Below are 18277 nucleotides of genomic sequence, written 5' to 3' on the forward strand. Positions count from 1 at the left end.
ATAGGAGCTCATCTGCCAGACTTCTTTTATCATCAAATGCTGCATTCTAACATTTCTCCAGATCTCTGTGCATGTTCATCAGTGCTGAGACAAGCCAAGGGAAGAAAAATCCCCAAATTAAAAAGAAAGATAAAATGACATTCAAACACCCAAGCGTCAGGCATAGGAGTTTCTGAATGAGTGGGTGAGTTCATCAGAATGTCATCGAATTTAAATTTCAATAGGTTTTTCTGTGTGTTTTCATTAAAAACCTCAAGAACTTAAAAAGTGTTTTTTAAAAACTAAACATCCTAATCAAAACTTAAACAATTTTCTCATTAACAGTGCTTTGCAAATCACAAACTGTTACGTTAGAACCACGTGTGATTTCATCTCAGTATAAATACTGTAAAAGTTTGTTTGGGAAAAACGTTAATGAACAATTACCATAATAAAGACCAAGGAACACACTCGACAGGTCAGGGATAACAATATGGAAAGGTTTTAAGCAGGATTACCAGTACTCAAATCTTTTGTTGGTCTCACCGAGCACTGTTTAATCCATCATTTAAAAACTGGTAAGCGTACAGAAAAACTGCAAACAAAACAAGTGACGGTTATCCACCTAAGCTGACAGGCAGGGGCAAAGAGAGCGTTAATCAGAGAAGAAGCCATAAGGTTAATCGTAACTCTGAAAGGAGCTGGAGATATCAGGTGGGAATCTGTCCACAGGACAGCTATTAGTTGTGCTCTTGGTAAGTCCCCTACAAAGGGCTGGGGAGCAGAAAGCCTCCATAAGAATCCCCATTAAAAGTTTGCCACAAGCCTTATAGGAGACATAACAAACATGTGCAAAAAGCTGTTCAAATCAGATAAGAGCTAAGCTGAGCATTTTAGACAACATTCAAAGCTGAATGTGTGGCAGGAAACTAATACTGCACATCAACTTTAACACACACTATCCACTGGAAGCTGCTGGTGGCAGCGGCATGCTGTGGGGATGCTTTTCTTCAGAAAGCAATGCTTGAACAAGGCAATACTGGCAGAAAATCTATTGGATTACAGATTATATATGGCAATGATCAAAGGATAATTATATTTTAAAAGCCAAAGTCAAAATTCAGACTTAAATTTAGTTAAGAATGTGAGGCAAAGCTTAAAAACGTGTTCTCCCTCTTCATCCAATCTGTCTGAACTTGAACTGTTGTGCAAAGGGAAACTTATTGACAGAAGGACACTGACCTAATTGGCTTCGTTAAAGGCGACTATTGTCAAACACAGATCGCCGCTCTCCTGTACAGCCGTATTCCAGCTCATAAATTACAAAGGAAATAACATAACCTTAGTTGTGCAGAAGAATGAGAGAAGTATAACTGGGAGCACCATAAATCTCAGGGGTTATCTAACAGTTGTGACAGCAGTGCTGAAAAGCGAGGGGAAATCATTCATCAACTGCTCACTCAACAATAGTATGGAGAGCCATTTACTTGAGACCATCTTTGCTCCTCTCAGCAGCCCAGCGGGCCCTGATCGCCGTCCATCAGGTGAGAAAAAGCCTTGCAAATCCAATTCAGGGGCATTTATTCCCGGAGCTGACAGCTAATACAGCCACCCGTCTGTGGAACGGATCTCTTGAACCTAATAAACCTGAAAACCTGGATACAGCATTGTGTGTGAATGCAGAGAAAACTTTTTCTCATCGCAAGGCAAACTCTTGAAAATCTAAACTTTAAACAACATGGCCTCCTTGTTTTTGAAGTATTTCTGTCTTCTTTTTTTTAACCTGAATCGACAATTTTTGGGGTGATTTAAATGACTTTAATAAATACAACAATATGTTAGTAGAACTGCTCAGTGAAATAAAATAATTAGAAGAAATCAGTGCAAAGGAATGTATATTTAACATACTTGGTGAATACATATGCCTCTCCCTGAGTTGTAGAAGATATCAGTGGAGCTAAAGTTTTAACAATGTGATGTATTAGTGATGTCCGATTCGGCTCATTTCAATGAGACAATAAATTGTCCTGTGAAGGGTAATAGCCAGGTGAGATAAAAGTATTGTTTCAATTCGGTTTGTAGCTTCTTGGCAGGCAGTTTTCAACTCACAGATGGAGAGCTAGATGCCATTTACTTTATGGATTTTCTGTCATCCAGGTTGCCTACCAATACTTTGGAAGTTAAGTCATCAGACTTTGTATTATGTGACAAGTTCTGCAACATGTAAAAGGTTGCAAGGGATAAAACGTGTCAAAGTGTATGAATGAGGTTCTGTGCTTTTGTCTTTAAATGTACCATAACCTGGGAAGCAGATTGTATTTCAGATGAGGTGGTGAGATCTTTCCATCAAATTGCTTGGAGTGTTGCCAACTCTTTGTAAGATTGACAAGGATATAACTCGGACATGAGGGTAGCATGACCAGTTCTGCTTCAGAGTATTTGATAACCATGGACTACATGTCATGACTAAACTGTCACGGGTGTAGAAATGGTTCCTCCAAGAAAACTATCCAGATTTCTGATGCCACAACAAAAAGAATCCAAACAATCACTACAAATTTTCTGCATAAGAAAAACAGTTAGGGAACACTTGCTCACCATCCTGGGTAATCATTCTTAGTGGACCCCAGATAATCTCTGCAGACTCTCCAAAGTATCATCTATTCTCTTAACTGAATGCTAATTTCAGACTGCAGACTCTGGTGTATAGAAGGTTTTCCTATTTGCATATGCTGACATAAAGGCATGGGACAACATTGTCAGGACTGAAGATTGTTTTGAAGACTTTCATTTGGTTGTAAACCAGTGCATTAAAAAGTATTAGGAAGGAAAGTTAAGGAAAATGTGTTGATTTCATAAGATTGAGGTATTCATAAAACACAATTTAACTGCAAGCTGTAAATGCAACCCTGATGACAGTGATGGAAAATGAGAGATACCATCAAAAATAGTTAAAATGCATCGACAGTGGATGGCAAGTGTTTGAATCATCTGTCATACGAGTGTTTTCAAAAAGGTTGGGTAAAATTGGAGTGAAGTTATGTATAAAGCTTATAAAAATACTTAATACCTTATGCAAATCTTTTTTTTTCTGTTAGACATGAAAGAATTAGAAAAAGGTTGTTTGGGATGAATACAAAGGATGACAGACAGGAGATTTGCCCCCCCAGACAGACATGTTGGCTCACCTCCACAGTGGGCCAGGCCGTACAGGACGTAGCCTTTATTACAGAGACACTGGAAGCTGCCAGCGGAGTTGACACAGAAGTGGTCGCAGGCACGGTCGAAAGAGCATTCATCAATATCTGCAAAGACAAAAACACAAAGCAATAAAAAATGATTTAAAGCAGGTGAATCTGGATCTTCTGCCGTCCCACCCTCATATCATATCTTCTGTTCATGAAGCTGAACCTGGCAAACTTCTCCCTTCTCTACACTTTAGACATGCTACGATGAATCAGTGTCTCAATCCAGCATCAAATTAAAATTAAAAGTGCTTTAATGTTGGATCATTTTTACCATTGTAGACTACAATGCAGCTTTCAGTGGTTTCTGTTTTTCTGATTTCCCCTTTCCACAGCCAGAAAAGCATCTTCCTGTCTGTCTGTCAGTAGGCTCTCATAAGCCTGCATGCCATTAGGACTTCTGATGAAGTTCTTCTTTAATGTCAGTGTCAGTCTTTGCCAAGCTCAGGCAGCACATGCTGGGAGAAAACAGGGGTTTGCAACAACTTTCCGTGATGTCTAATTGGCTTGTTTATTAAAGTTTCCCTGGATTTTCCCAGGAATATCATGCTTTCATCTGCTATAAAGTGAACCTCCTCTAGGTTTTTAAATAGCCCCAGGGGTCATCAACAAGATGACAAAGTTATTACCCTGCAACTGCAGAAGTATTCATACCCGCTGAACTTTTCTCACATTTTGTCAGGTTACAACCACAAACTACAGTGAATCTAACTAGCAGTTTATACAACAGACCAACACAAACTCATAAATACGGGGTAATCACTAGAAAGTTCAAAGCTGACAAAGACATACTCTAAACAGTAAGAGATTAGACAGTTTTTATCTCATTTAATGGGTTAGCAAGCAGTTTAGGTAAAAAAGAAATATTTAAAATTTAAATGATTTTAATGGACTTGTTGAACTCCAACACCACAGAGAGCCCTTACTGATTACTGATGACGTCTGGAGTCCTGATGGCTCTCCTTGTTGGCACACACTGTGTGCAGCGCTGCAAAAAAAGTGTTTGTTTTTGGCAAATTAAGGATAAACTTTACTCTAAATCCCAATGGAAAATAATCATCGTGACTGAGTTTATCCTTAAAAGGTTTCTTATTGCAACATTGACGCCACAAGTGAATCTGTAACTTATTATTACATAGTTTAGCATTAACCCAAAGTACAGAGCGCTGACGATTGCTACAACACTTATTTACAAGGCTGCAAAAAACAAGTTTCCATTCATTCCAGTTTTCGGCTAGGTCTCATTGTTTTTTAAAAGGGGTTGATTAAAAGAAATAAATACATTTTGCTTGAATTCCAAAGACATTTTCTTTGTCCAGACAACATGAGTTCTGATGACCTTCTTAAATTGCATCACAAGTGAATCAGGACTTTAAAAGAATGCTGATGGAAGCTTCACACGAATGCTCCATCCTGACTTACAAACCAACAAACACTAACCTAGAGTTTAGTGCTTTTACACTACACTCCAGGTTTAGTGTAAAAACTAAACCCTAGGTTTAATTTTTACACCTCCAGACTTCAAATGACAGCAAATGTCTGCATCAGTGCAACATCCAAATTACAGCAAAATCACTGCATTCAGGATTAACATGTTAAATATATGGCAGAATATTACACTGAGTGTAGGTGTATAGTTTGATCTTGCACTCATTATTTGCTTCTTTTTATCTTGGATAACTAAAAATGGCTTTTGTTAATGATAATGGATGGAGAAATGGTGCTAGTACCATAATTGCCTTTACTGGTACAAAGACAACTATATACCACACAGAGGAAAAAACTGTAATGTAAAGTTAATAAACACCAACCAACAAATAATTTCTCAAGCACGTTCATTGTTGCCCCATTAGAAAACATTTACCTTTGAAGACAAGGCTTGTGTCTGAGAATGCTTCTTTGAAATAAAAAGGATTATATAATCAGAAAGTCTTTCGAATGCCTTCTTTGGAGGTTTTCCAGGGAAACCCTGAAGCAGACTAAGAACTCTGAATGGGCTATATTGTCCATCAAACCTAGGAACGACCAGGGATTCCTCAGAACAAACTGTAGTATCTCCAGGGAGAATGATGTAAGGGTGTCCTTGTTGCCGCCACAACCTGATTGTGAGATAAGCTGATGATGGATGGATGGATGGATGGATGGATCTCAGTCGTGATGCAAGATTGTCCTCAGACTTTTTGCTGTATTTAAATAAAGGCAAAAGCCAAAGGGTTGACCTTTTACATGTTTTTTATTTCTTTGTTTCTTCAAAGGCTAAGATAAAAGGTTTCAGTGGACAGTTTTCAATTTTCCAGAAAACCCTCAGGTTTTAGACTGTTTTTGAAAGAAAGAAAAAAAAAAAGCCTGAAGTCTGAATGCGTTAATGGGCCTTACAGAACATGACAAGCGCTCCACTGCTCTCTGAAAACCGCTGTTTCAAATGGCTTACAACATGTGGTGAAGGTTTGTGACTGCACAGAGCATGCTCAGCCGTGCTGCTGAGCTGCACGCTGTGACAAATGCCCCAACCGCCAACAGAAATGAGTCAAGCAGCCAAGCAAGAAGGGTAAAATGAAGGACAAGTTAAATGTCTGAATTCCCTGAAATATATGAAAAGTTGGTACGTCTTTAGAGACCACAGGAGGAAATAGGTATAGTGTAATTGGTTTGTCAGATTTGATTTAGATGCAGGTATTGCTGAATGGGTAGGATGCAAAGTGTGGTGTCAATTTGTCCCGAACAGTACATCTGAAGGCTTTTAGAGTCAGGTTTTACTTTGCCCTTCATAACAAACATAACTTTTCTGTCCTTTTTTGCAATGGGGGAAGTGACCAGAGGACAGCAGTTTCATGCTTGCCCAATTATCCACCCGCCCTACTCTTAACTTAGTCTGACAAGTTTAACTTAGTCTGACAAGCATGATTTTCTCCAAATCGCTGTAGTGCCACCTGTATAAATTAAACATGACTTAAAATAAATTTCACAATTTAACACATTGAAATTAGGGCTCTGTCTCTTTAAGTTTCTGTTCTGTCAGCACCTCATCACATCATCATTCCTCTATTAAGTGGCTACAAATGTTTGTTGAAGAACTGGACAAAGAGAAATAGTTCATGTAATGAGATGCACAGTTCCACCAGGTGTTTACTAATTGCTGCTGGCTAGTCTGAAGGAGCTGAGTGGGTGAGTCGTGGGGAAGGGGAGCACTGAACTGCAATGCAGAAGCTCGATTTGGAAACTGCTGCTCAGAAGACGACCTGTGTGTGGAATGTGGAGCTTCGTCCCCTCGAGCGTTTTACAAACCCAAATGGTTGCCATGAATTCCCTGGTTGCCACAGGGAATTCAAAGATTTCTCCAACATGCATGAAAGAATCAAAGCAACACTCCAGGTATGTTTTTGATGAGAAAACAACATTAAACATGAAGTAAAGCTTAAAAAAGTTTATCTTACATAAAACATGGTGACAGATGACTCAAGAAAATGTAATTAAACTATGTGCAACTTACAGAACTTTGTGTAGTTGCAATGCTTTTCAAGCTTACCCCACACTGAGAAACTACTGTTTACATTCTAATGAGCCAGTTTTTTCAATATGCCAGTTATTTAATAATATCCTGACACCACAGATTCCTGTGGTAGCTGCATTAATCAGGGCAGAACCAATATGAATAAAATGTAATCTTCACCGGGAAAGACTGCACCCTTTTTTCTTTCCATCAATCCAAGAAGAGAGAAAACATGATTGGAATGAGAAGAAAGGTTAAGAGGCTGACAGGTGACTCAGCACTGTGGAGTGTGTGTGTGAAGCTGGCAGCACCTCACTCAACACAAGGTGAGCTTTATCACAACCCCTGTCTCCAGACAAAACACACAGGAGCAAACAAGGACAACAGTGTTCCAACACTGACCCCGTGCACAACAGCGCACCGATGACTCCTTTATGGCACCGTGCCACTAAAAACAAGCTGTGATTTACATTCCTACCAAGAAAGGGCCACATTTTCTCACTTATCTGTGTTATTGTGGCTAAATAAACTTTACATTGCTTGGCACCAAATAATGACAGAAAGGCATTTGCCCCAAATGTGAGCTTCTTTCTTTTTTTTCTCTTTTTTTTACTGACCACATGAGATGTTAAACTGGTGTATAAAGAGTGGTGTGATTAAGAGCACCAGCTGTAAACCCACTGCCTGACACTGATGCAAACCAGGCTGAGTATTGATTGACCACATCAATGAGAGGGAAAGGGGGAAAAAAAGTCATCTGTTTTTCCACATGGAGAGAAGCCAAGATCTGCCCCACGTTTCAAGTCTGCCTGTTTCTTTTTAACACAAGGTTTTCTAGTGACTGGATCCATCCAAGACTTAGTGGAGCTTTTCGAACTGGACCCAAGCCATGGCAAAACTTTACCCAGTCATGACAAACCATTTTTCCTCCAGTTAGATGACCAGTTTTCTGCTGAGCAATGACTACAATCAAAAGTCAAAAAACAAGTCAGGAAGGCTCACTTTGGTATCTCTGCAGGCAAAAGAATATACTAAAATTCATTTTATAGCATCAAGGGAGAAGCTATCCATTTTTATTGCTATTAATAAAACCTTATTTTAGGGAAATAACTTGTTTATGTGAATTCCATGCACATTGATGAAATTCCATGCACACAGTATAATAAATAGTCTTTTCTCCCACAGAGGCAAAATTCAGGTGTAACAGCATACTCAGGTTCTGATTAACAATTACAACAGTATTAGTAATCATAACAATATATTGTAAAAGATGATAATTTAAAAATTCTATGCAGTGATTAGAATAGAAAGATCATACCTGTGATTCTCTGGTAATATTGAGCAAAGTAGCTGTTCTCTGTGAACTCTGATCTTAACTTCTATTCAACATGCAACTTATAAAAGGCTTTATTACGAGGATAATAACTTTGTCTCACTTCATAACATCTAAAAAAGAGTTTTATTATTCAACAAAACACCAAACTACAACAGCTGATACCAGAGAACAATCAATGAACTCCTTAACAAAGGAGTGAAAGCAAGTTTCCATTCTGTAGTGAGGTCGCCAATTCATTGTTAGTTTGATATTTATTCATTGACGTAGCTTTCAAATACTGAGTCTTCTTGACACATTGTAAAGTCATTTTTGAGCACATTGCTTATGCAACCAAGTGATGAGCTGCACCCTGAAAGAAATGGGTTGCTTTGGAAGCACTAGCCTGCTTCCCCTTTAATCTCAAAAAGAAAAAAGTCAGGAAATGTCAAAATGTCTACTTTATTAAAGTCTGGAGAGCTGCAATGTGAAAACAATTTCCTCTTTTTATTTTCCACTGAATATTACCAGTAACTACATAGCAGCTTAAATGTAAAACCAAAAGCTGTCTGGACGTCTATATAAAAAATTTCTTCCATACCTGAGACGATAGAGAATGTCTCAAAAGAAATACTGTGAGACACTTGAAACTTGTTTCTTTGTTAAATAAGAAAACAAAAAGAGGTGTTATCCTCCTTGTACCATCTCTTTATAAGTACTTACAAAGACAACAGACCATAATCAGATGACGTCTTGAGAAAATTCCTAATTTATGGCCTTTTTACATGTAGAATTGGGTCAATTTCAAATAGGCAATTAACAAACTGCTTAAGGATGACTAATGAAGAGTCATTATGACTCTGATGTGCAAATTAATAGCTGCTAATTATGTTTAATTTGTGTTCCCTAAAATGAAGTGTTATCCTACGGATTTACAAAAAAATTATAAAAATATTCTAATCAAAAGCTTTACATACAGTCATCAAGCTAAAATGCTAAATTAATTTGGACCTTTTAAAGACAGATGTATTGATGCAAACCTTATTTGATGTAAAACTTAAATGCTTATAAATAGCTCAAGGTTTTTATTTATAATGGATCTTCTCTAATCTAAATAAGACAAGAAATAAAACAATGAATATAAAATAAATCTATAGGGGGAGGCTATAGAAATAAACCTGATTTAAAGTCAGGTTTTTCTGACTTAAAACATAAGACTAAGACTATTAAATCCTTTAAAAATATTTTTACCCACAATAATTCACCTAGAAAATAATTTTTTTTGGAGGGAAAAATAAATAAAGTGAAATAAAAAGGTGCAATGACAGCTCCGCATATTGTGCACACCTTTAAACTAATACTTCATCATTCCACCTTTGATTCAGTTTCAGCCTTGCAAAATTTCTCAAAATCTAACAGACTACAGGGAGCCTTCTACTTCAGATTACTTCAGATTATCTGACAGATTTGGTCTGAGCTTTGGTTTATGCCATTCCAAAACTTCAGTTATATTCCAGTCAAATCTTCAACTTTCATAAATAAAAACACAAAACAAAACAGAAATTGTTGTACAAGTTTGAATTGTGTTTTTAGTTTTCTAATCCACACCTGGTATATATAAATACACCCCTGTTTGTTTTTGAGTAATCATCCTTTTGTTCCTCAGTTCCATGCCTTTTCTGATTATTAACCAGCTTTTTTATCCACAGTGAAGCACATTTTGGAGTTAGAAAACAAAACGTGAAATGAAAAAAAAAAAACACGCTACAAACCTTGACATGTCCTCTCGTTGGTTAGCAACTTGTAGCCTTTCTTGCAGCTGCACTCGAAGCTGCCCACGGTGTTTCGGCACACGTGATCACACCCCCCATTGTTCAGACGGCACTCGTCAATGTCTGCAAATAAAAAACACAAATGAGTAGTGGGTAATTCAAATCACTCATCACAACTGAAAGGATGAGATAAACCTGCAGAGGAAGCGGTAAATTAAACACTACACTACTGTTCTGATTTAGCAGAAAGTAATCTACTTTTTGTTTTGCAATGTTCATTAGTGGGCTGTGTTGTGTGGCTTTTAAACAGACAGCAGCTCCATGGTATTATTAAGGGTGGGGGAGATATGGTACAACAGACATAATTGATGTGTCATCTGTTCATCCTGGCTTTTCACTGTTATCTACTTTGGAAAGTTTTAAAGAGATCAATTCTAAATCTTTGTCACAAATATAGTGTCTTTTTCTCAATGGATCCTTCATCATCTGGTTAGAATAACATCATAAGAAGTGGCATTAATGAATCAATCTCCTGCTTGCTCCGTTCATCTCTATCCCCTTTTCAAGTGCCTCGCCTTAAGCAAGCGCCTGTCTTCTTGTGCCAATGCCACCTGGGTTTGTTTTCCTCTTGTTTCCCCCCAAACCAAACTAATACGAGTCATTGTGATTTTATCAGTGTTCATCTTACCTTACAAGTCAAACAAAGCAGGCAGACATCTAAGTTTGCTCTTCTGGGAACAATCATGTCTTTGTTTTACGAGTTTCCTTAGATTTTTCTGAAGAAAATTTGCCGACGGCTTATTAGACATAGGATCATATTTGTAGTTAATAAGCTTGAATAAACTAAATAAGAGAACATAAATAATCTGAATCATCATCTTTAAAAAAAAAACTCATTACCAATAGTTTGACAACTGAAGAAATGTTTCAGAAGCAAGAGGATTCTATTTTTTTCTCCAATACAGCTAGTTTCATATAAGCAAAGATAATACTTATAGTTAATCATAAAATGGTTTATTATGTAGGCCTAATTTTTATTGGATGTTTCTGTGTAAAGAAAGTTTTAAGTTTTAGCATTAACTTGGTGGACATTTTTAACAAGGAAAAAAAGAGAACGATGAATTCAGAGTCCCTGCAACCTTTTTTTTTTTTGTACCAGAACCGTCGTGACAGAGCAGGACAAGAGAACCTGCGGGTCAAGCAGCTGTATTTCCCTGAACCAGATTATGTTTCTGCACCAGTGTTAAGTCACCTATGTCCCTCTTCCGAATGGAGGAATAATCCACTTTTGCTCTGTTGTATATGTGGGTGGTTTCTCACTCCAGGACCGAACCAGGCATGGAAAAAAAAAAGTCCCCGGAGGTAGCTTAGCACATTTGTGGTGGAGAGAAAAAACTAAACTTTTTGCAATAAAATTTAAGTTTAAAATTGAGAATAAAAGAAGTTTGCTCTACACAAAAAGATTTTTGAAATGAACTCTCGAGAGGTTGATTGAGATTCAAGTGACTCAGTCTGGCCTTATCACAGAATGTTTGCTGCTATCGTTTTGCTTTTCTCAGCAATATAGTCATAGAGTCTGAGTTGAATACGATCGAAGATATCATGCAGAGTAGACCTATGCAAAGCGTCTGAAAGGTTAAGGTGAGTATGGATGCTGGTGTCTCAAAAAAAAAAATCTTCTCAGTAGCAGAAAGTAATGTAAGATTTCAGTAAAAATATTTACAACCATAACTGCAAGCAGAAAACATCTTGATGAGTTTTTATTAATATAAAACTCCAGAAGGAGAGATGAGGACTATTCTGCGTGGCAACAGGACATACAGGAAATTAATTTCATGACAGCAGGACAGGTGCAGCGTGAACGCCGCCCTGATGTGCGGTTGATGAGCGATTTACCTTTGCAGGTCTTGCGGTCTGGCTGTAGAGTGAAGCCGACAGGGCAGCTGCAGCGAACTCCTGTCACCGAGTCGTGACATGTGCTGTCGCAGCCGCCGTTGTTCACGGCACAGGTCTCTGCAAGGAACCAAGCAGGCAGATGAAAATACAAAGTAATTTGTTGTCCTGACCTACTTATTCAAACAGCATGCTTGTGTACTGGTATTACAGCGAAAATTAGGAGCCACGCTATCATCAACAGTGTTAATATTGTCAACAGGAGGGGGTGATAAGAACAGCAAACTAATTAAATGTTTTGAAGCAGAGAGAGAAAAGAAAAAGAAATACTCGGAGCAGACTCCAATACAGCAGATGAAGCAGAATATTAGAAAAGAAATTTAAGGAGGTGTGGGGAAAAGTAGTGACTGGGAAATATAGCTAGCAAACACAGCTAAATTGTGTCATAGCTGACACATGTGTCATTGTCTCATAGCTGTTTATGAGAGGACTAAATATGTTTATTTGTATGTACATGTGTCTATTTTGTCTGAATAAATGATAAGGATATGAGGACCAACTACTCATTGCCCAACCAATTTTTAAAGTGAACATAAACGGCGAATCCACTCTGGTACAAGCTTAAATCAATAGTAGAAGTAATTGCTAGAAATTAAGCACTGGTAAAATACAGACCATGTGATTGGATTTGTGCCCTGATCATAAGTTCAGCATCCACAACCAAGCAAGAAAAAGTTTTATAGGTTGCACAACATAGAACGTCATAGAGTAAGTGGACCATGCAGCCCCCGAAAAACAAGGTGATCATAAAAAGAGGCTTGCTTCTGGTTTTATTTGGAGCAGACCTCTAGTAAGTTGGAGAAATTAAGCCGTCTACAAATCCTCTATAAAGCTACAAAAGCTAGAACATATTACTCATCATTAGAAGAGCACCAGATGAATCATAGGGTTGGTTTTATTGCAGCAGATAGACTAATGCACAATTAAATCAATTAAATATTCACACAAACATGATAACTAGGTCTCCAGTAAGTCAGGCAGCATGATATATTCTGATCTAGACTGTTTTGACTATTTTCCTTATAATTCTGATTTCTGACCTGTTTTGAATCCACTGACCTATTGCTTTTCTTCCCCAAAGACCATTACTACTTGTTAAAAGCTTCAGCGTTCAGCCATTTATCACTGAAATGTAGCTATCAACAGAGATACTCTAGTAATAATCTCTGTGAATTTTTTGTTTTTTAGATAAAAAGTACTTGTATTCCAGTGCTCCTGTGTTCTTTGCTTCCCTTTTCTCTTATTCCTGAGCTGTTCACAGCCAATTGGCCTGGTTCTGACGGAAGTCTTAAAAAAAGCTTTTTTCTTTTCTCTGCCACCATGTGTTAGGGATCGCTGCAAAGTCAATGACTTGATGCAATCAAGCTTACTTCTTACCAATTGGTAAAACATAGCCAAATATATTAGAATTAGTTGCAATATAATTAAAAATGAATGGGACTGTAGGTAACTAGATCCAGAATCTGATTATATAATTGGATTGTATTACAATGAAGTAAATTGATATGAACTGAATTTGGACCAAGCTGGATTCCGTACAACTGGTGTGAACTGGACCTGTTTGTAGCGTAAACTGTCTCCAGGTTGTGTCTTTAAACTGAATTATTTGTGTTTGACAATTTGAAGATATTTCGGACTTGATACAGAAATGGAGAAAAGTATTACATGGGCTAAACTATTTCTGATTCTATCAAAATGTAATACTCTGATTCTCTTTTCTGTCATTACAAATTGTGTAAAAAACTACCTCACGCATGACAATATGCTTACATTAATTAACGTCGAGGCTTTTTATGATACTTCTGCTTTGCTGTGAGAAAGGGACGTCCACTTGGAATGCTTCTTTTTGGGTCGGTTGTTAGTGTTGTTGCCATGGCAACCTGTGTTGATGAATCTGGGAGGAGTAGCTTCTGAAGGAGCTGCTCTATGTGGATCAGGATGGGTGTGTTTGGTTGATGAGTTCAAAAATCAACAGTTTTGCCCCGGAATGAGTTGCTCCACCCTGAAGTGATGTCTTTTTTGATAGAGGTTTTCATTTATTCCGTCTGCCACGGAGACACATTTCTCATTTAAACTTCGCAAGTGTTTTCATCAAGACAAACAATCAAGACACAGATTTGCTCTGACTGGTTTATGCAGGGGGAAGAAATCTCATGATGGTGTTTGAAATCCCAGTCTTTCGACAGACGTTAGAGCATAGTGCTGTGGATTCAATAATTGCAGAGACTAGACAATAAGACAGGGTTGGGACACGCTTTCAAAATGCTCAGTCAGACAGCTGTCTCATCAAATTGTAATGACCATGTGTTATAAGAGTGAAGAAACATTTCTAACATTATGATTCTGTAAAGGCAGGAGACAGACAAACGGTCTGGCGTTTCTTTGTGTATTCTGGAAGCACACCAGCCACATCGGCGCATCTACAGGGCTGGGACGCGCAATTACAGTAAGAGACTTTTGCAAATATTATCCAATAAAGTGTTTGGTCTGAAGCTGATCCACAGTAATATATGAGACGCTGCTAAGTCAGTGATCATAATCTCATAGAAACCACATGATTTCTAGCTACAGTAACTCTTGACTTGCATCAGAGATGATGACAAGCATCTTGTCATCCTCAAAAAATCCTCAAAAAGGCTAAAATCAGAGTCTTGCTTGGGATGGATGGCCTGGGTGCAGAAGATGCTGTTTTCAGAAAACCCTGGAGGTTTTTTCCCCCATAAGTCAAGCCTGCAACTACAATAAGTTTAGTAAGTTTGGACTTCTAAGATAACAGTCTAATGTATTCATCCCACTTGAAGCTTTTCACATTTTGTCATATTACTACTATAAGACATACATCTTATAAATGAGGATTTTACAATAGATCAACACACCACTACACTAGTCAATAATTTCCTATGATTGCTGACCAATTTTTTCCACTTGTGATTTATTCAAGTCTACCAGATTGGAAGGTCTTCTTTTCGCCACAATAATCTCCAGCTACATCCACAGATTGTATCGCAGATTGGGAACTCCTGGAAAAAAAATGGGAACAGCCTGGGAATAGCATTCCAACTGTGACATTTTAAAGTTAATTAATACGCTCTACATTGGCCTGTCTGTTGGCGTGAATGGCTTCGTCAAAGTGGGTTTGTAATTGTGCCACACTTTTTCCATTTTCAGAGGACTGAACGAACAGTTCTGCGTTGGATGGGCCTGTCTGCTGTTTTCCTCAGCTCTCTGCAATTTGTTACATATTTTCTAAAACCTCCAAGACCTTTGGCGAACAGCTGGATTTCTACTGAGATTAAACTAGACGTAGGTGCACTCTTTTTAATAGTTAGGTGACTTGTGAAGGTTACATTAAATTTTACTGAGTGACAGAGTAAAAAAAAAAGAAATGTAACTACAAATGTGTGTAAAAATAAATAAAATAAAAAACCTTTGCTTCCACTTTACAGTTATGTCTACTATTGCATAAAATCCCAATAAAATACATTCAGCATTCGACTTTCTGGTTGTAATGAGGAAAAATGTGAAAAAGTTAAAGGTGTATGAATACTTTTTCGTGGTTATGTAACTACTTCCTTGATTTGAACCCCCTTGAAAACACAGACAGACAAACCAGACAAACAAAACATGGAAGAATGGGCTACAGATAGATCTGGGGCTTTTGGTACACAGACGATCAGAAGTCGAGCCTGTTTGAGATGCACGCAAAACACGTCTCCCTATGTTTCGTTTCTGAGAAAAGGCACAGAAACTAGGACACCAAATACTGAAATAGGTCAGACGGTTGTACTGTAGGATGTGTGGAAGTAAGAGTTCATGTAGATACAGTTGCAACAAATGGTACCTTAATCCCCTCATGTACTCTCTGTTCTTCCTCTGAATGGGGTTCTCCTCTGAGAGCAAACCTACTCTCCAAGTTTCTTACATACTATCATTAAATCGTAAATCTCTTTGATATATAAGGGTTTGATACATCTTCACAGATTTATGACTTAATGTTTCTGCTGTCTTTGCTATTTCAATGAAAATGCATCCCATCCTGAAAAGTGGGTTGAACTACTCAGCTGATATAATCACATTTCAGTGCTCTCAGTGAAGGAAATCACTTTTGGCCACACAGCGAAAGATGAAACTCCTCAAAAGGATTATGTTCCGGAGTTTTGGACATGATATTACATGCATATAAAAAGAGGAGGCTCACTCAGTTCTGTGATTTATCTTTTGCAAAAAGTAAATCTAAACCATGGACACATTATTGGCTTTCTCACTGCAGCTAATAGGCCATGATGATGGAGTTTAGGAACACCACGGCGGAGTGTTTGAAATGCTGCAAGCCTAATTTCACTCACATCAGTCATATCAAAACACAAATAAAGCAGAAGTCTTTGGTCTGACTCGTAAAAACAGCACAGTTAATCTGATTGTTTTGGACTTCTGGTAATCTTATTCGCTTTATATGCTAATGCACCCACAAACAACTCATCCGTTAGTGCAGTGGTGAGCTACGACTTTTGATTTAAGAAACTGAAGGTAAAAGTTCAATGTGCAGTCAGGTTCCACCATAGCAGTATTTATTAAACAAAAACCAAGTGGGAAAATAAAAAAGCTGATGAAAAAACAAGTAAACTCCAAATACCTCCCGATCATTACAAAACACTAAAAACCTTAAAATTAAAGTGTTAGTATTTTTGCTTTTAACCCAAAGCATGATAAATACATAATCCATTTTGGTAAATGTACAAAACTGTCCATTTTGGTACATGGTCAGTTATGAATGTTTGTACAAATGTGGCATATGAAGCCACATTCCTTTTTTTTAACAGTAAAAAATAGAAAACAAAACAGAAAGCAAGTAGGAACAGAAAATTAAAACGGACCAAATGAATGAAACGCCAGCTTATAATCACAGAGTCCAGAAGCATTTGTGGCATTATTAAAATCCACAGTGCTATGAAAAAGGATTTGCTCCTTAATTGCCAATCCAAAACTTTCCACTTGCTAGTGCGCTTTGAAGCTTTGTCCTGATGCATAACACAGGTTTCTTGACCTTTATGTCACAAATTGCTGCCCAGACATTATCTTTCAGAATTTTTGGGAAGAGAGAAGTAATCGCTGTTCCATCAGTTATGGCAGCCATCCAAGCCCTGATGCAGCAAAGCAGTCCTGGACCATCACATCATCAACACCATGTTTGTGCTTCCACTGAAATGATGAAGACGACCTTGTCACTGTATGCAACGAGACGCACACTTTCTGAAATAAGTTTCACTTTTGTCTCTCCAATCCACAGGATATCTTTTAAATCAAAGCGTTGGGTATGACTTTCAGAAGCCTTTTAACAGACTTCATGTTTTCTGACAGGTTCTATTTAAGTGATTTCTTGATTCTACAGGTGTAGCAGCAATCAGCTGTGGCTGTGGATGGTGAAACTGAACTAATCTCAAGCAGATAGCTTTTTTACCTTAATCAAATCTGTATTAGGATTCTACCCTCAGATTATCTAATCCAATACATTTTTTATGACAAGGTGTCACAAAAAACCCAAAACTGAAGAAAACTGTAGGGTAGAAAGAAGTATATTTAGGTAGATTTTTAGAAAGAAAACTGTAACATTTACTTAAATGTAAGAACTTTAGTCAACAAATGTATGTTGACATAAATCTGACATTTGGTCCCAGCATGAGTTATAACATAAAAACTACAGTATTACCCCATTTTGATTTCTGTGGCCCAGAACAATAAAAAGACATCAGCATATACAGTATATGCATATATATTGACATTTGGGGCTGACTGAGAAAATGTGTCGGTGTGAGAGTGACTTGAAGGCGATAGGTGTGTGCCTCCCTGTGTGTCGGTATGAAACGCAGCACATCTGAAACATCTCTGTTATATAACTTCTCCGTAGCAGGTCACAGGCTCCCTGTTTGCAGCTGTGTTTGGAAAAGGTGTGGTTTAACACAGGCAGTGGCTGTTACTGAGAGGGCATTCACAGGAGGAAAAGAAAGCTGGTGGGGGGAGCCAGAGGTCAAAGGTCAGAAGGATGATGCCCCCCCCATCCCTCAACAACATTGTCCTGAGGGGAGGGGCTTCAGCAGTGTCTGCTCAGTTAGACTGCTCTATTCCCCACACCCACAGACCCCCAGAGAGAGAGGGGAGCCAGATAAACACATATTTACCATTAGGGAACAGCTGTGGGGCTGCCTGGGACTGGACACTCCTCTCCCCTGCATGCACACACACACACATGCACACACACACTTTAGTTTGGTGTGCACTTGAACGGGACAATGTAAAGGTGAGGTAACAATATATCCTCCTTGTTCTAATTAGCAGTTTTGTAGATGTATAATAACCTACAGTACAGACCAAAAGTTTGGACACACCTTTTAATTCAATGAGTTTCCTTTATTTTCATGACTATTGACGTTGTAGATTCACACTGAAGGCATCAAAACTATGAATAACACATGTGGAAATATGCACTAAACAAAAAAGTGTAAAACAACTGAAAATACCCCTTATATTC

The 18277-nt window shown here is 38.0% G+C and overlaps 1 protein-coding gene across 2 annotated transcripts in view; it reads right to left on the reverse strand.

The window, feature by feature from the left end:
- Positions 1-18277, reverse strand: part of scube3 (signal peptide, CUB domain, EGF-like 3) — a 112436-nt gene that overhangs the window by 12331 nt on the left and 81828 nt on the right. The window contains exons 7-10 of one of the 2 annotated variants that reach the window (XM_028019056.1): positions 17928-17975; positions 11695-11811; positions 9799-9921; positions 3168-3284 (exon numbers count right to left, since the gene is read on the reverse strand). In XM_028019056.1, the coding sequence (XP_027874857.1) occupies positions 3168-3284; positions 9799-9921; positions 11695-11811; positions 17928-17975 (405 nt within the window). The remainder of the gene's footprint in view (positions 1-3167; positions 3285-9798; positions 9922-11694; positions 11812-17927; positions 17976-18277) is intronic. The other variant, XM_028019064.1, reaches the window with a different exon arrangement.

Source organism: Xiphophorus couchianus, chromosome 1, assembly GCF_001444195.1.
Source record: "Xiphophorus couchianus chromosome 1, X_couchianus-1.0, whole genome shotgun sequence".
NCBI lineage: Eukaryota > Metazoa > Chordata > Actinopteri > Cyprinodontiformes > Poeciliidae > Xiphophorus > Xiphophorus couchianus.